This window comes from Sinohyriopsis cumingii, chromosome 8, assembly GCF_028554795.1.
Source record: "Sinohyriopsis cumingii isolate HCF-2022 chromosome 8, ASM2855479v2, whole genome shotgun sequence".
Classification (NCBI taxonomy): domain Eukaryota; kingdom Metazoa; phylum Mollusca; class Bivalvia; order Unionida; family Unionidae; genus Sinohyriopsis; species Sinohyriopsis cumingii.
In genome coordinates, this window is record NC_142968.1 from 73,985,015 (window position 1) to 74,005,377 (window position 20,363).

General features: G+C 35.6%; 1 protein-coding gene across 2 annotated transcripts in view; it reads right to left on the minus strand.

Annotated features, from left to right (window-relative positions):
* Window positions 1-20,363, minus strand: part of LOC149793814 (atos homolog protein A-like) — a 116,868-nt gene that overhangs the window by 10,957 nt on the left and 85,548 nt on the right. For both annotated transcript variants that reach the window (XM_089967818.1, XM_089967819.1), the window contains exons 7-9: window positions 5,295-5,368; window positions 3,064-3,184; window positions 1,204-1,362 (exon numbers count right to left, since the gene is read on the minus strand). In XM_089967818.1, coding sequence (XP_089823944.1) covers window positions 1,204-1,362; window positions 3,064-3,184; window positions 5,295-5,368 — 354 coding nt within the window. The remainder of the gene's footprint in view (window positions 1-1,203; window positions 1,363-3,063; window positions 3,185-5,294; window positions 5,369-20,363) is intronic.

The window sequence follows — 20,363 nt, forward strand, 5'->3', positions numbered from 1 at the left end:
TTATTTATTAAAGTACTGCCTCCACATGAGTGACATTTTCATTGAGAGAAATTTTCTTACATATCATTAATTGTGGTGTACTAGGAATGTCGCTTGGAAAGAAAATGTAAAAAACTGTATGACCTATTTTTAAATTTGACAATTCATAGTGCTGATTAAAATGTCCAGGTCCTATCTACCATTCTGATGACAAAACGAGCGATAAATCAAAGTTTCCGTTACCAATTTTGATCACGATTTTCTTCAAGTTCAACAAATAGGGATCAATTTTTGAGGTATTTTCTGGTTTAAAAAAATGGGATCCATGCCTGACCCTGTGTTATAAGCGGGTTAGCGAGTTATCAGGGTGCGAGTTATCGAGGAAGTGGTGTAATACAGTAATTCAACAAACTAAAATATAATGGTCAAAGTAATGCTATACTTGTAAAACACATTATCCTTCAGGCATGCGGCAAAATCACATATCTTATTCAATTATGTTAGTGTAAGATAACCGATCAAGTATTGGGATGGATGACTGTCCTTAGATGGCTAGATAATGTAGGCTGTAACCTCAGTGTAAAATAAAAATGGAAGACATAAATATGAAATAAGTAGACAAAGCAGGCTCTAACCTAATGTGTGACAAGTGGAAGCAGACTTCAAACTCAATGTGAAATAAGTGGAAAATGTCTGCTGCAAATACTAAATGGGGGTAACAGTCAAGTATTTCAGGACTGGATGACTTTAATGGCGATTTTCTGATGCCAAGGGGTTTTACATGCAAAGAGACTTTCAAAGGAATACTTGTGATGATTCAGCCACCAATGATGTCATCAAATCGCAAAATACAGGACTGTTATTAAACTTGTAATGCATTTTAAATCCCAAAATAAAGGACTCGCACATTCTCAAATCTCAATATACAGGTATGTTATCAAATCTGTAATGCATTCTCTAATCCCAAAATACAGGACTGTTATCAAACTGCTTTTTCATAATTCTGAGCAGAATTTGTTTGGTGTATCTGCTCCAATTTTACAAAAATGAATTCTCCTTATGCCAGGAAGCTTTCATTCAAATTTGGTCAAATTCTTGACTGACGAATGCACAGTGGCTACAAGGCCACACACCAGATTCACTTGGCCTTATGACATGGCGAGCAGAACAAATTCACAAGAAACTGAGAAAAATTGGTTGTTACCTTTACATGAGGTTACCTACCAGGTAGGGTGATGGAGCATTGTCATCAGACAGCTGGAAGAAGTAGGCAGCAACTGGCAGTAAAACATGCTTTGGACAGAATGACCCTCCAGCCCCGACTTCCACTGTGAAGCCTTCCACCACACCAACTGGCTCTATACGTCCATTCAGAACAGACTCCTGAAATTTACAAACATTTCATAAGAGGTCAATCAAGGACTCTTACAAACAAGATGTAATTAGTGAATCTTTTCAAAAGTACATCACTATATCATACAACTTTAGTGTCACTACGATAAGCAAACATTTACAAATAACTGAGCTGCAATACATAATCTAGTTTTGTTAAAGTTGCTAAAAATTGGTGACTGTTAAAATGCTTTGACAGCAACCATGCATCAGTGTTGTGATTAGTAGTTACCAACAATCACTGTTGTGTCGGACAGTAATGATGTATTAGTGCTGCAACTGCCAATACTGATGTATCAATGTCATGACTGACTATTTGTCACAACACCAATGCATCATATCAGTGTTGTGACTGACAATAAAGATGTATCAGTGTTGTTATTAACAGTAACAAATGATCACTGCTGTGATTAAAATTAACTGTAACAGTAGCCATGCATCGGAGTTGTGACCGATATCAACCACATGTCAGTACTGTGATTGACAGTAATTATGTATCAATGTTGTGATTGACAGTAACAATGCAGTGTTGTGATTGACAGCAACCATGTACCAGTGCTGTGTTTAACGGTAACCATCCATTAGTGTTGTGATTAACAGTAACCATGTATCAGTGTTTTGACTAACAATAACTATGCATCAATTATATAACTGATAGTATCCATGGATGAGTGATGTAATGGATAGTAACCAATGACCTGTGATGACTGACAGTAATCAAGTATCAGTGATGTGATTAACATTAACCAATAATCAGTGATGTAACAAATAGCACCCAATGATTTGAAATGTGACTGACAATAACCATGCATAACTGTGACTGACATTAACCATGTATAAGTGATGTGACTGACAGTAACCATGCATCAGTGATGTGACTGACAGTAACTATGTATCGATGCCATGACTGACAGTAACCAATAACCAGTGATGTGAAAAATAATAATCAATGATCTGTGATATGATTGACAATAACCATGCAAAACTGTGACAGTAACCATTTATCAGTGATGTGATTGACAGGAACCAGGTATCAGTGATGTAATTGACAGAAACCATCCAGCAGTGATGTGATTGACAGTAATCATGCAACAGTGATGTGATTGACAGTAATCATGCAACAGTGATGTGACTGACAGAAACCATCCACAGTGATGAGATTGACAATAATCATGCAACAGTGATGTGACTGACAGTAATCATGCATCAGTAATGTGATTGGTAGTAACTTTACATCAATGATGATTTACCCTTGCATGTATCAGAAAAAGGATTCAAACCTGAGAGCATTATATCAATACCTTAAGTGGTAGATGTCTGGAATGTTATCATGTTAGTAAGATTACCAATGTCTATCAACCAAAAGGAGGATTATATCAGTTCTTATACTGTCTTAGTTAGGACCCATCTATTTTATATAAAATACTAAACTCAATATCAAAGATTTTAAAAAAATTATCTTAAATGTTATAAATAATAATAATAATAATAATAATATACTTATAGCAATAATAATAATAATAATAATTATAATTATTATTATTGGACTAAGTGTAGGTCTGTGAATCTCAGTATTTGCATTTCAAGACAAGCAAGCAACAAACAACAAAAAGAGAGAAAAAAGATTATAAATGTCGGTGCCAAAATAGTGATGGCTTACTTTATAAAATGAGCACTGCATATTACACTCACCTCAAAATTACCCAGAAGGCAGTTAGTGGAAGCTGGAGCACTGGTACTGATAATTTTTGGGTCTTCTACAGGCTCATCCTTACTCTCTGATTGGAGGGTTAATTTGGAGCAAGAGATAGCACTGCAAAATAGAAGGTTGGTAGCAAATTGCTAAGACTTAAAGAATATTAAGTGCTGCTGGACAACAGAGGCTCAAAAGAGATACTCCTACTTTGTCTTCAAAGGTAGATGTCTGTATTTTTTTAAGTTGTGAAAAATAAACCACATAGACCATGTTAAGGTGACCCTGTTTAAATGATCAACACAATCATCTCAAGACAGTCATGGTGACTTTTGTGGCAGTGGGTGATAAAGTATTGAAATTTAGACACAGAATATTATGAAAAGACCCTGGAAATTAATTCACAGTAACCTGCTTTTACTAGATGTCACACCTTCATCTGAAGATGACCTACACTTAGTTTGTCTCTATAGGTATTTTAATATACAAGTTCCAAGCCAGATAGTGTGTACTGATCGTTAGGCAGATGTATGGACAAATAATATAAACCTGCTTCTTGATGCTGAGGTTGAAAAGACAAAATGTTTACAAATATATATTTTCATAACAAAGAATACCATGAAAAAATTTGTTTGTAAATAAATTTGAGTTTTGCCAGATATTATGTTCGATTGGTCAATTCCTCGTGTTTATTATTTTATGATGACTGACAAGCAATTCTCAATAGTTGTGTGTGAATTTAACAAGATTGAATTAAGAAACAAAGCACAATATTATGGAAGAATTAACTTAAGACTGGCTACTATGATCATATTTGCAGGATTTGTAAAACATGAAGAAATTGAAAATTAAAAAAAACCAAAACATTATCAGCTAAGATTTTAAAAACAAATGGATAAAATAAAAGTCTGTTAAACATTGTGAATATTTGACTCTAGAATATGAAAGCTTGCATTCCATGTTCAAAACATGAAGAATCTATAATTAAAAATCAGATGATCATCTACAGCAATTTTAATAATAAAGACAGATACATGCTAAAGCGTGTTCAAGGTCAACATTGACAAAGTGTTTCAAATGACACAATACACTTTCAATATTTTCCAAATGTCAAGATGATGCAGACATTTTACATGTAAAACTAGTTTCCAGCATTTGAACATGAACACAATAGACTTTCAATATTTTTCCAAATGTTAAGATGAGGCAGACATTTTACATGTAAAACTAGTTTCTAGCACTTGAACATGAACACAACAGGCTTTCATTCATGAATGCTGATTTCAGAAGCTAATAAATATGATCATGAGGAAACAGTAATAAAGACAAAGTGAACTGACCATAGCACGCTGCTGCTGGCATAGGGTGCACTTAAGTGCTATACAGTGACATATAGCGGTCTTATATTCTGGCACTGGCAGTAAACTCACCAAGTTTTAATTATATTCATCCAATTTTCTACAAGCACAAGTATGGTCTACCCTAATGACTTCTGTATCACATCTTAGAGGTGGCTAAATTCCCTAATGCACTTCCAGAAAAAAGAATACTCCATAGGTAGTAAATTAAACAATGGCTTACCAGTTTGGGCCTAACTCCACCTATTACACCTGAATATTGCACAGTGTAATGGGTGTAAATCAGTGGCAGCAACACAAGTGTGAGCAGATACTTATTAATAAACTTGGTCAGGGATGTAGATTTGTTTGCTGCACACACAAAAATTCAAGTCCAAAATGTGTCTGAAACAACCTATTAATCTTGCAAAATAAATGGCATAAAAATGCATTCTGACCATCCACATATGCACATCTGACCATCAACACAAGACCAACCATCCACATAAGCACACACACACACACTTGAAAAAGTAACTTCATTTGTCTGGTCATGCGGTTTCAGAATCTGCATGCTACTAAGGTCATTTCTACTCAAAAATTAAAAGCAAAACGTGTCAAAATCTACTGTAAATAATTAGAAGACTCTATGATTGGCCTGAAAATGTAGTGTCGTCATGACATGGATGTAAACAAAGCTAACAAATTACAAAAGCCTGTGTCAAGTTCTTTTTGTGTAACTATGCTAAGGAGATAGAGACTGAAATAGAGCAACAAGATCAAATAAAGATACGCATGATGTGGTGAAGGTACTAAAAATGCCTTGATCACAACAGTGTATGATCAGGTGTTGGATTAGTTATAAACCAAGTTAATTTATTCTGTGTACTTACTTTTTAATGGCTCTTGCACTGGTTAAAGAGCTGTCATAGTCAAAATGACCACTTGATTTCTTCTTAATTGGAGCCTGTAAGGACAAGAAGATCTGTAACCAGAGAAACAATTATGGCATGCCATCTCAAAATACCTGCTTTTGGAGACAGATCTGTTTTAGTTTCAAAGCAATCTAGCAACAAAACAAATACTTTATATCTTGTATATTCCTCTCATTCACCATATACATTTTCAAAGGTTAAAACTAATTACAAACTAAAGTGCTATCAAAGACTTGTTGATCTGATCCCTGTGATTGGTGATGGCCTTTTATCAGATCCCTTTCATGAGTATAACCCCTTACCCCAAGTTCTTTGGAACCCCAAAAACTTTGATGAAGTACACTATATGCCCTGAGTTGTTTAAGATCTGTAGCAAAAGGAAAAAAAAGTAAAAATCAACAGACAAAACAAGGCAGAGATGTATTTTGACCTTACAGCCCTGCTCAGAGGCTCTGAATGAGAAAGGGTAGGGAAGATTAGAGTTGCCTTAAAATTTAGGAAACCTAACAGAAAACATATACCCTGCTGGAAAGTCATCTATGGAGTTGAAGTCCTTATACCGAAAAGTACAACTTTGCACAAAAAAATTGTAATTGTCCAAACTCTGCCCTTGTGCCTATGGGATCAATCAGAAGATTAACAAACATTCTATTGTAAATACTCATAAAAGATTTCAGTCTGACACACATAATGACATGTCTTAATGATATCCAATTTAATGGCCCAATTGACCCATCCTCAATAACCCCGGAACAAACAGTGAAAATGCATGGTACATCATGCATAATTTGAGATGAAAAGCGTGATCAACCAAGAAGGAAGTTAGACCATCTTATGAAAAGAATCTTCAGTGACAAATGTCATTTTTCTTCTTTCAACCATTGTGATTTTAACCTTTGATCTTTTTGATTCCAAAATCAAAGACTTCCTCCTTGTCCTGCATGCAAGCCATCCAAAATGATTGATCCACATCTGTTATGGATTTAATGTTATAGTACAGGAGGAACCTTTTCTACTATTTCAGACCTTTTGACTCCACAATCAATATGGTTCTCCCTTACTAAAAGTTCAAGCTATCCACAAAGTCTGGTAACCATAGATGGTGGAGAACTCAAGCAATGGCACAGAAACCATTTTCTTCTTTTGGTCACAGTGACCATGGTCTTTGAGTTTTTTACTACAAAATAGAAAGGGTACATGGCCTCTACAGATATCACATACTTCTGACAGAATGACACTGTGTAAGTGAAGTTGTTTGCAACAATGGAGAGACTGCTGGCATACCTCTATGCTACTTTCATATACTGTAGCTGAAATTTCTTTACATACTCTTACCTGTTTAGGCTCTCATAAACTTGTAACAAGAAAAGAGTGAAGACAACAAGCTTTGTAAAATTTAACAAATAATTTATTTCCCTAGAAAAACAAGGTAAATATGAAAAAATAGAACCTACGGTGTTAAGAATCAAATCCAAAAATAATCCAAGAACAATCCAAGAATTAAAAATCAGAAGTCCTAGTAATAAAATATCCCGACAAAAAATCCAAAATGGAAGACAATGATGTATGCTGTAGCCAGTATAGTATTGACATGTCAACAGTTCTTTGTTGATCCACAAACAATAATATTCCAGTGTTTGAATTCCAAATAAAATTTCAATAAATGTCTTTGTCCAAGAATTCTGTACGAGCACTTAAATATTCCCAGGGAAAAGAATTAATCTCTTAGAATCCAAATAATTTGACGAAAAATTAAAATTTAACTCCAACTGGTCATGCACAACATTAAAAACACCACCTTGACGTCGAAGTGTTTAAAAGCCCAACTGACTAAATTTTCTATAGAAAAAAGTTATACATTACATGTAATTTAATATGCAAAACAGATTCCTATATGAGGGTCATGCGATCACTTTCTAGAAACAGATAGAAGCTTTATATCATGTACTTCCAGTACAGCCTCAATTTCACTCTAATAATCACACGTTAAGAATGAATAAAAAATGAAATAAAAAAAGAAGTTGTTTACTTCAACTCTTGCTAATTCTACATCAAGGTCAGAAACTGGGTCAGCATTAAGATACAAAGTTTTAAAAACAGTCAGGTCCAACTAATTTCTAGAAAATGTCAAATTCCTGTAAACAAAATTATATTACTATAACATGTAATGGAATAAAACATTTAAAACTAACAATGAAACAATTAAAGTAAATCAAATATAAGTTCATCAAATGTACATAACAATACTGTATGTGTGGAAACTGTGCATAATCTAAGCACACAGCTGACCAAAATGGGTGCTCCAATCTACTGGAAAAATCAGTAACTTTAGCAGTTATTATAAAAGGGAAAATGGAATTGCCAGAGTAGAAAATACCAGTTTCTGATAGTGTAGCAAAATTAATTACAAAATATATAAACAGTAAAAAGATGTTATTGGCTCGTTTTTTACTTTTGAAGGCCAGAAAATGAAAATGACCAAGTGGAACTAGCAGTAATTTGTAAGGCACACCTCTGGAGTAAGCCCAATCTTTATACTCTCTAACCCAAATTACACCCATTATTATACACCCAAATATAAGAATTAAAAGTTCTTTTAACAATACCTAAGAGATACAAGGTCTTTTTAAAACAGCCAGAATAACCAGTGAGGGAAACTTGGGAAATTCTTTTTACTTAATTAATCCCTAGGATTCTTCCTCATCCTGGAAGCCATTCATGAAGTTTGGTAACTGTAGTCTGTTCCTAGCTTGAGCTACTGAGGAGAAATGAAATTTATATCTGACAAAAGGACAGATGTAAATCATAGCAGGCATATAAACAAAAAAGACAGGCATATAAATAGAAATGGCAGGCGTATAAATAGAAATGGCAGGTATATAAATAGAAAATACAGAGTTTAATTGATAGGAAAATATGAATCTGGAGACTAGTTTTGTCTGGTTCCTTTCATTGGCATTTTAGAGCACATCAACACTCTAAAGGTTATAATGAGTTGAGGCGAGTAAAACGCCATGCCCACACCATGGTAATCTGACAATGGGAACAGAACTCGCACAATTCTGGGAGCAAATCAATTATCTTAACCACTGAGCCATCATGTTTTCCTTATCTGACAAAATGGAAGGTCCTGGAACCATGGACACTTCTTGCAGTGAGCTCTTCAAGCCATGTTGACCTTCCAATATCTACACCATCATATCAAGCCCTGTGTAATGTCATGCAGTCTGAAAATCAACATGTAATATCAAAATCAACTTACTCAGCAGAAACTGTTACAAAATATATTAGAAAAAATGAATACTTGGCTAATGCCACACAACACATGACAACATAAACACAGTATTGGCTATGCTGTAAAATGTGTTTAGACAATTAAAAAGTGACAGGAAACAAAATACAGAAAGAATCCCCTCCCCATCAATGCAATGTACAACAGATTATGTTCTTGTTACCCATGTTTTTCTGGTACATTTCCTGTTCTTTGTGAAACACACATAGTTTAATTTTACATGCAGCTGAAGACTGGATTACCTCAGTAACAAAGTAACAGGCTAGGGTAGCATTCATTGTCATCTTCACATACATAGCTACAAGAGATTTCATTTCTTTTTTTACACAGAAGAGAAATAAAGATTGCATGTAGTTCTTCATAAATAACACACAGGAAACTGTTATTAATCAGGTATTTATATCACCAACGTCATGACCAGTGTGATTCATCAAGTGAATTAATATCAACAGTAGCATGATGACCCATGGTGAAATTTGACTCATCCTACCTGTAAATTGATGTACACTTAGGTCACTAACTGCAGATAGAAGGTTCTGCAATTACTTTTGCTTGCAGTGAAAAAAGAAAATTGTAGTTTTAAATTCTAAAAGCAAACCAAAATCTTTAATCTTAACCACCTCAACATCAGCAAAATAAAAGTGATTTCAGTAACATTCACATGATGTGTAAAATGGATGACACCAAGGTGTAATGATTCAGTAATTTCAAATTGCTTTATGGTAACTTTATAAGTTGGGATTACAAATTTGCGTCATTTCTACATTGTACTGTATGGATTTCTACATTTATGGAGAAAAAAAAAATCAGTTTTGAGGTATTTGTTTCCTGGTTCTACAAAAAATGTGTTGATTATAAATCCTACCTTCCATAATGTACATACACCAGTACTGCACATAGGAACTCAAGGGCAGGTGACACTGTGTCCCCCTCTAAATATAAGGGACAAAAACAGTGTAAAGCAACAGAGGGAAATCGTAGTACCACTAGCAGTGCTAATGATAAACTTATTTGCTTGAATGAAAGTTTTTCCACCTTAACTTGATTGTCTGCACTGTAGTATATGACTTTCCTTGGACACTTACATAATCTATATAGACCTTTTAATTAACATATGCTCAAGTATATCATGAAAACATTTACTTGTTTGAATATCTGCTTAACCTGAAATGTGTACAAAAGCTGCACAACGGAATTTTCCATTTTCAATCTAATAATAATAATAATAATAATAATAATAATAATAATAATAATAATAATAATTACAATGATGATGACTTTATTTAAAGAGGGTTTCACAATTAACAAAAGAACTATCTACCTTTAGGCATGTTCTCATTTAACTAAAGGATTCACTCATTACTAATAACATTTCTTATAATAAATACCATGTGTTCTTAATTACTTAATTTCAAATTAATAAATAATTAATTAAATGACAAATTGTGTATTGGAACAAGTTGAGTTTGTATTTTCTTTAATTAAACCTCAAAAAATTATATCTTCCACGCTGTAGGTTTGACATTAACTTCAAGATAAGTTACATTAGTAGCTATCAAAGACTTCACAATACCACTCAACTGACAACCATAAACCCTGAATGTCTTTGTTGTCAGAAAGTCTGAAATGGGTATTTAGTGCCATCCAACAGTTTTTATCACCAGTTGTGACTTTGGTCATTGCTAACACCAACGTAGATGTGGATGGATGTTCACCAAAAAAAGTTGTTGGCACATTTTTTGCCTTTCTTATCTTGATTATTGTTGTTGTTGTTGTAGGGTTTAACGCCATTTTTCAGCACATGATAGGCTATACATGGCAGCCAGTATTAATGGTAGAGGAAGAACCCGGGAAAACCCCGGAAAGAACTACCGACCCAAGAGAAGCTACTGGAAAGCTTTCTCACATACCCACATTGGCTGAATCCAAGACTCGAACCCACGCAGACAGAGGTGAGAAGGCAATGATCAGTAATGGAGAGCACTTTAGACCACTCGGCCACACGGGGCCCCCATTTTTTATCTTGATGAAAGGCATGCCCAGGTTCAAGATTTGTGAGAGATGTCAAAACATTGTGGGAAACCAACAATCATGTGCTCAATGTGCAACACTGATCATAATGCAGCATACTTATTACATGGTTGATTGTAGATGCAGCGCTTGTGAACATTCAGCATTTCTCATAGTTGATTGCTGTATACCCACCCACCCCCTTTCAACTTGCAACAACTTCAGTATCATTGATAAAGACACCACTCTCGCTGTTGGAAAAATGTAACAGTACCTGTATCTCACCATGCTAATGCATGTGAGGTAATCCCTACTTAAGCATTTATCAAGGTTATGTCTAGGATATAATCAATAAATGAAATGCTCGGGTACAGTTCTACTTATATGCACATCTAAAACTGATATTGTGAAAGACAACACAGTTATACTTGTTCCTTGGCCTTCCTTGCCTGTGACAAATGAGCTCCAGCAGTGCAGGTGATTAACCTATGTGCTAGGAACACTAACCCATCTCAACCCTAAGATGATATGCTGACACAGCAATTGCAACTGAAATTGTGCTAAATATCTAACATATTCAATTTCAGAATATCTCTATATGGTCAGGAATAAACCCATCCTAGAATTTGTAGAACACATTGTTGCACCTAAAGACCTGATGCCTGAGGTATTGCTCAAAAAAGGATAACATTTAAAAGGGATCAAAATCTTTTAATTGTTTTGTCTTTTTTCTTGCCAGCTGTAGTTACAGTATGTATTTCAAAAGCACGCTGCTATAAGTATGACTATAAAATATGCTGCATTCATTTTGTTGCAGATCTGAACATATTCTTTTCTGTTTCAACATGAGCATGTATGTATTTCTAATAGATAATGGAAATTAGTATTTGAATACTAAACATTTTAAAATAAACAGTAATTATTCCTATCTTCATATAATGTGCATAGTTATACTCTCCTTAAGAGGGCCTCAAGGGAGAATAGTCCTTGGCTAATGAGTCACATTCTACAAATAAAGCATTATTATTATTAAAAGCCCCAAATCCCTGAGAAATGAATGGCACAAACATTTACCTTGATTTAATGTACATGTAGCTTCTGCTCCATAAATAAGGTCATGTTAACACACATATGTTTATCATACTAACCTCTGTTGGATTTCTGGGATCTTTCTATCCTGCTTCTTAAATACATGTGCATCAAATTATTTCCTTGTATACTAGAATATATTTTATCTCTGTCCTTCCTAAAACAGGTGATCATATGTCACCATGATGGATTTTAGATGCATGTACAAGAAAAAAAACGGGATAACAATACAATTGCTGGTGACTACTGACCCCAAGGACTGTCAAAGTTATTACATTTTGGATCTGGAGCATTCATTTTGGAGAAGAAGAAAAAAAGATTAATTGGGAATCCATGTTAAGAGAAATCTGCTTTCTAATGAATTCTACATGATTTATAATCAAGTATTTCATCCCAGGATATCGTGGTTTGATTTAACCCCTGAACAAAAAAATGTCTAGTGTAGAATATAGTGAAACTGACAAAGTTTCATTCATTTATATGCAGATCTGAACATATTCTTTTTTTTGTCAAAGCAATGATAGCTTCAGTGAAGATTGATTTTGCTTGGTATTGTTTCTAAAACACAGCAACAGATATAGGTTACATTGGACCAAGGGAAATAAAGTAAACTGTCTTGCCCACGGACACACAAATGTAACTAATTCAGGATAATCTGTTGGTGGGAATTTAACCCACACCCTTCTGGCTAAGACTCCAGCACTCTAACCAGAGAGTTACCTTGGCTCATTCATTGAAGAATGTGACCTTGAATTATATTCATGAAGGGAAATGGTTCATACAATGAGATTAGTTCCTTTGTATTGTTACTGTGTACAGTACAGCTCTAACAAACAAAACCCCCACACAACAAAACTAGCTTTTACTAAACAATGGGGGGCCCATAGTGGTCAAGTGGTCTAAAGCGCTCACCATTCTGGATCACTGCCATCTCACCTCTGTCTGTGTGAGTTCGAGTCCAAGGCTCAGCTAAAGTGGGTACGTGGGAAAGCCTGCCAGTAGCTTCTCGTGGGTCGATGGTTCTTCCCTGGGTTTTCCAGGGTTCTTCCTCCACCAGTTATACTGGCTGCCATGTATAGCCTATCTTGTGCTGAAAATGGCGTTAAACCCTAGAACAACAACAACATCTATACAGTGGTCTGAACCTTCCCATATCCTACAACTCATATATCCCCTTTGTGCATTTCTGGCTACAATACAGGGATATATAAAAATGTTGATATAATGGGCCCTTTGAGAAACAAACAGTTCTTTTGTTTTTGTTGGTTTCAAAAGATCTTTTAAAACATTATAGGCTATTGTATGCCAAGGAAGGGGGGGGGGGTAAATACCATTCCCAAGGACTCTGGCTGACCTTCTCTGGTATGACCCTTCAAGTACAAGTCTGAAGCCCTACCAAATGAGCTACTATCACAAACCTGTGGGAAGATAGATCAAAATGATACGATAATGACAAATTACTCCTAACTTATACCATTATGAGGTCACTGACTTCACAGGGTACAGGTGGTCTCATAAGAAAACTGACTTGAATTGTCCATGAACTTTGTAATGACTTATTTACATGTTTACAGTATACAATGTACATACAAACACAAAATAGCCTGAACGAAGATCTATCACTCCATAATGTGCAGATCTGTAAGAGTCTATTTTGCTCATTGTACTAATAATTTCAAGCAGTTCCGACCCTGATCTGCCAAATGCCAGTATGGGTCTATGCCATGTACAGCTGATGTGCATTACATATTACATTAGGAAGTATAATCCATTTCTTCACAAATCAAGCCCTCCCAAGCCCCATGCCTCCCAAAACAAGAATATTTGCCACATTCTTTTGCTTGTTTTAACAAAAAAGTCTTAAACTGTCACCTGTTTCACAAGGTGGAAGTCCAACTAGAATGTTCTCTCCTTAGAATATGGGACTGGCACTATATCCCATCAATTCATCACTTATTTCTTAAGTGGATTGCCCATCTTTCCAAGGATGTAATAGCAGGGAGGGCTTGATAGGTGTGTCCATATTATCAAGCATTATCTAAGAAAAAATATTTTACTCAGAAACATTGTTTCTTCTTCAGATACATCACTCAATCATAATACATTAGGATAATATATAAGAGAAAAGAGGGACTTGCATCCCCTTACCTCCCAGTTGGCCCTGCCTCTTCACAGAAACAAGCTTACAGCTATCTGATAAAGACTAAGGTTAGCACATGGTTTATGCATGGATGTTGTTTTTAAAAATAGTTTCATTCCTACAAATCCAGTGGAAGGAAAGTTCATGAAACCCAAGAATGAAATGATCTTGTTAAGTTAGCCTGCTGATACTAGTGTCACCTGGTCAAACTAAGCACTTTGGGATGATAGGTCTCCGAGGTTACAAGCTAGAGAAAGTTGTCTCCGACCTCCATCCTACTGCTTGAATTATATCAAGAAGCAGTTAGGCCCAAATGCTATGCTAGAGGTTACCAGTCTTAACAAGAAAACATAGAAAGAAGACTAAGATCTCAATCACTGACAACTATGTTCAAATTAGATAGTCCATTCTCTTCTGTTCATCTGAAATTTGGGGATAGAAGCATAGAAAAACTTTTGAGAAATTCCCATCTGTAAATTTTATGTCTTTAGGAGGACATTCTTAAAACATGGGAACTTTTGGTCAATGTGGATGTTATGATATGTATATTGACTATCAGTCATAAAAAATATTGGTTTAAATTATTATGTATGTCTAGCTATAGACAACCCAGAAAATGGAATTTGATGTTAAGGCCACCGGATGAGAGTGACACAAAAATGTGTGTGATTTGGATTTTAAATGTATCTTTAATAATTTTTCAATCATATAGCTGTGATGAATGCAGAGTGGCAGTTTATAGCGATGTCTAGCACTGATGCATCATGATGCAGACCTGTGGCATCATGTCCCACCCAGTCACATTATCCTGACACCAAGCTGGCCAGTCTTTACACCAACTTCTTAATGCTGAGCGGCAAGCAAGACAGCTGGTAGTACAATATTTTTATAAGTCTTTGATATGACTTGGCCAGGGTTGGAACATGTGACCACCCACATCCATGGCAGTTGCTCTAACCAATGAGGCCAGCGCACTGCATGTACCGGAGTGGTCAAGTGAGAAAATAACTTGGACAACTACTCTGTAAACAGGGATTTGGTTCTGTGTGGATATCACAGGACATTAGCAATATTGGTTTGATCATTTTGCAATTTAACTAATGGTTAATTGCTTGTTAATTTGCTAGAGCAACACAAAGAAGCAAATGGATCAACCCTTTAAAAGAATTTTTGGAATTGCAGGAATCTTACAGAATGTGAAAAGTACTTTCATGTTGTTGAAAAATGAAACAAGACATTGCACTCTTTAGATTAGAACTATCCATTAATGTAGTTTTGTAATACCTACACAAGTTAAGTGTACTTTGGACTAATTCAGGCTGATTTTTGGAGGACATGGGGGCAGTCATTTTGATAAGATGTGTGCTTAGATCATGCACAATTTGCACAACATGTACTTGAATTTCTGCCACTGGTCATGAAAATAGTATAGGGATTTACCAATATTCTCGCTATCTTGCAAAATGAAAACAACTTCACGGAGTTAGTAGTACCGGATTAAGGCCTTCCAGAGCCCTATGCACTGAAAATATTATGGTGTGCCCCCTCCTATAAAACGTGAAACTAAAAAAAAAAATTAAAAAAAAAATAAAAGGTAAAATGGTGGGAAAATACCAGTGTTGCCATACTTGTATTACCAGATCAAAATGGTCATAATATAATTCATTTCATTCAAGTTTATCAGCAACAATTTTAATTTGAATTTTTCTGGTGTTCCTGTTGGGCTGGTGCCTGAAGCACATAAATAACACTGGTCAACAGTGAAATCATTACTGACTTGAAAAGGCCCTAATCTGTAGTATTTTGGTGTGCCGAACACGAATATAACCGTGAAAAATTTGTATTGGCTCTCGTTTTGAAGATATTCATATACCTCATTTTCTATGTTTCACTGTGTAAATTTCTCCAGTAGGACTGCAGAAACATCCGGAATAATGATGTAACATTGCATAATACCATCATGCTCACATCATCCACAGTTGATTGCATCATTTTCTGATGCAATGCAATACTAATGCCATGCGGCTGCTGAAGTAAGTTGACGTCAGCAGTGTACTATACATGTGTAGGCCTATTATACTAATGCCAGGCGGCTGCTGAAGCTGACGTAAGCAGTGTACTATATAAAGCCCAATCAGATAGGTTCAGCATTTAAAATATTTTAGACGTTGTGCGAGACAGTTCAAGCTACTGTTACATAAAACTTATTATTTTATCCATTTACGTACAATAAAGAACAGTAATGCCTCGAAAGTGTATTAATACCGCGGACAATTTTTGCTATATTTGTGGGGAAGTGACATTTGCCAACCAGAAGAAAAGTATCAATTCTCAAGTGAAGAAGGCATATCATCTTTACTTCGGATGCAAGGTTGGTGACCAAGACAAGCCTTGGGCTCCGCATATATGCTGTGCTACATGTACAACACAGCTTTCACAGTGGTTGAATTGCAAAAGGTCATCAATGCCGTTTGCAGTCCCAATGGTGTGGAGAGAGCCAAGCAACCACCTAAATGACTGTTACTTCTGCTTGGTTCCTCCTCTTTCCGGCGGAATAACGAAGCGAAAGAAGTCGAGAATAGTCTACCCAAACATTCCGTCTGCATTGAGACCAGTTCCACATGGTGAGTGACTTCCTATTCCAGAACCTCCAGCAGAATATTCTCTTGATTCATCTGACGAAGACAAAGGTGAGTCGACCTGTTCTTCTCCTGGTCCATCAGCATGCAGTGATCCAGATTTTCACTGTGGTGCATCATCAACCCCAGCATTCCGATACCTGCATGAAAAATTCCCTCGACTCAGCGAAGCAAAGATTAAAGAGGGAGTTTTTGTGGGTCCTCAGATTCGAGAGCTTTTCAAAGATGACCGGTTCAACAACTTGCTGGAAGGTGACGCGAAACAAGCATGGAATGCTTTTCGCCTAGTTTCTACAAACTTCTTCGGAAATGTTAGGGCAGAAAACTATAAGGAACTAGTAGAAGACATGTTGATGAAGTATAAGAAACTTGGCTACAATATGTCTCTAAAGATTCACTTCCTTCATTCCCATTTGGATTTTTTTCCTAGCAACTGTGGTATTGTTAGTGATGAACACGGCGAACGTTTTCATCAAGATATCGCAACAATGGAACAAAGATACCAGGGAAAATGGTCCACTACAATGCTGGCTGACTACTGCTGGACACTCCTCAGAGATGCTCCCGAACAGCTGTACAAGAGACAGGCGAAGAAATCTAAGATGTAGTCAATGACTTGATTTTTTATAGGTAGGCTATTACAGTTGACCTTTTACTATTGGAATGCATTTCGTTATGTAAACATTAATTTCTTGCAGATTACAAAAAAACTAGAGCCAATTTTGCAATTTGACTGTCATATTCGTGTTCAGCACATAAAAATTGATAAGAATTGACTAATTTTATTTCAGTAACATGACTTTTGTAAAAATTTGTTGTCCAGTGTAATGTGCATAAATGGAAATCAGGCAATAACTTCACTTTACACCTGTCACTCTGTCAAGCAGATAGCTGTTAAGCACCCCTTATTCTCTTCCCCCTCTATAGCCAAACTTGAATGAATGCTACTAAAATTGAAAAGTAGAATAAAAGGTGATGTTAACTAACTATTCATTAAAGATGGTCATGATCTGATGAACTGGGCTGTCTGGAGTACAAAGCAATAAGGACACTAACTGTTAATTAATTAAGGATACCAGTTGTGCAGTGGGAGATCACTAGATACTTATACCATGCTTAAAACTGCTAAGCCACCAGTCTTGTTTACATCCTTGACTGGGTATATAAACTTGCTTCTGATTCACTGAATAATGACTTAGCTGACCGATGGCAGTGTGCTTCATAAGCATGGCACTGTGTGTTAGCAAAACAATGTTAAAAATGTTAAAAGCACTGCATGCCATCACCCAAATAAAAGGGCCAGAACAGTTTTTATTTTAAATGTTTAAAAGAATCAGATAATCAGTGTCTCTTGAAGACAGTGATACATATGCAAGCATAGTCTTTCTTGTGTAATGTTATGCAATCCAAAAGCATAATGAAAATATGCAAGCTGAATGCAGTGCTATCTGAAACAATGTACAAGACCATGATCCCATTCAGTCAGCATATTTCTAACATTTATCCTTGCCATCAATTATATGGATTTGATTTTCATGCCGAGATAATCGCTCTTAAATGGCTCTAGGTACTTCCTCTCATTACTCGATTGTTGTAGACACTTGTTCTTGTGTCGGTTATAATTAATTATTCTGTATTCAGAATGAATATCAACTGATATTAAAATATACATGCACGGCTTGATTTAACAAACATTATTATGAAGAAAAGACAAGGTCATAAACACTTTTATTACAAGTCAATACCCAATCAAATGTGTTATCAGTTAATATTTCCATTACTTTGTTGCATGTCTCTACTATAATTTAACAGGTATGAATTTAAACCTTAGAGTAAAAAATTTAAACTGGACAAAATTTTCTAAATAAATTTTCTAGGAAAATCCTTCATGTTTGAAAAATCCATCACTATTGTCCTTCACTTCAATTTGATCTTAATCAACGTTCCCTCTAAGTGAATGGAAGATGTGTGTGCTATGTGCCCTGTATTGTACAAGCATAATGGTGGCTTGAGTGGAGAACAATTCAGCTGCATTGTGCAAGCATTACGGTGATGAGTGGAGAACAATTCAGCTGCATGGGGATGTCTAAGCAGCTGTGCAGCCACGCACGTGCAGTTTAGAGGGAATGTTGATCTTAATGTGATTTAAATACTATTAACATTAAAACCAACAAGCAAAAATAATTTTTTTTGCATTGAATAAATACTGAATTCTTGGGTCAATATAAGTTTTAAATGAAAAACAACTTTACCAATGTGTCAGATACAAGTAGCTTTCTTTCATTAGAAATATCCAAGAATATTATTTCAACTAGTCACCAAATATTAGTTAAGTATTTTCTTTTTAAGTTTTTTTGTTAGGCATATACAAATCCACCACATGTAGTAAATGTGCTAGTTTTCACTAGATAACAACATAATTGCTGATTCGGCAGCTCACTGATGCAGCTATATTTGTAACAAAATATATATATTGGATATTTTGTCTTAAATTTTTTAATTGCAACTCTAGATATTAAAAATGTTATACAACCAATCTGATTTCTCTATTGAAATGTATATACATATATATACCACATGGCACATGTGCAATCAGTGTAAGTTATTTCAAGAATAGCAGCAACAGTGATGCTGCAGGTGGTCAATTCAAAACATATGTGTGTGTGTGTGTGCGTGTGTGTGATTTGGATTTTTAACGTATTTTTAGCACTTTTTTAGTCATATCGCTACAATGTCTGCAGTGTGGCACTTTATAGTGATGTCTCGCAATGGGGTTTATCCCGCTGACATGTAGCATCATATCCGACCCAGTAACATTATTCTGACACCAGGTCAACCAATCGTTACATTAACCTCTTAATGCTTAGCACCAAGTGAGGCAGCTGCTAGTACCAATTTCTTTTAAGTCTTTGGTATGACTCGGCCAGGGTTCTAATCCGTGACCTCCTGTATCCGATTCAAAACATGTAAGTAAATTTGGCACAAGAAACAACGAAGCAGGATTGACAGTAAACATAAAGCTGACATTAACTAAATAAAGCATATCATAATTTGCAGCAGGGTTACTTCTAGGATTTAGTAAATTTTGGCACTGTCCCCCATTAAACGTGAAAAAGGGAAGAGGGCAATCAAAACATGGGGATCGATTCAGATCAAAGACGTGGCTAATCAATTATAGGCATAAAAAAAGTGAAAATGAAATCTAAAAAAAAGAGTGAGTGTTATACTATCATTTCTATGTTAAAACTAGAGTTAATGTTGAAATGAAAATCCAAATCATCTTTATCTTTTGATATTTTAAAGCTGATTCTTTCAAGTGTTTACCATTTTAAGCTTGTGTGGGTGTGATATGGATTTTTAACACAGCTTTAACAATTTTTTTAGTAATATCACTAAGATGTCTGCAGTGTGACAGTTTATAGAGATGTGTAGCACTGGGGCATCACACCGCAGACATGTAGCATGATATCCCACCCAGTCACATTATCCTGAAACCAGGCCAACCAGTCCTAACACTAACCTCTTAATGCTGAACCCTAACGAGGCAGCTGTTAGTACCATTTTTACAAGTCTTTGGTATGACTCAGCTGGGGTTTGAACCCACAACTTCCCACATCCGAGGTGGATGCTCTAACCACTAGGCCACCAGTGCAGTTCCATATGTTTGTATCCCAATGCAAATTTTAGAATGAAAAGTATCAAAGATATCAACAATGCCCAAAAACTTAAACATTTCATCCATCAATTTAATATTTCTAACCTGACTGACACCAGTTGACACCTAACATTGTCATCATGTTCGTGTTTCAAGCCAAATGGAAGCTGCTGATGTAAACAACCTTGGCAGATTGCACACT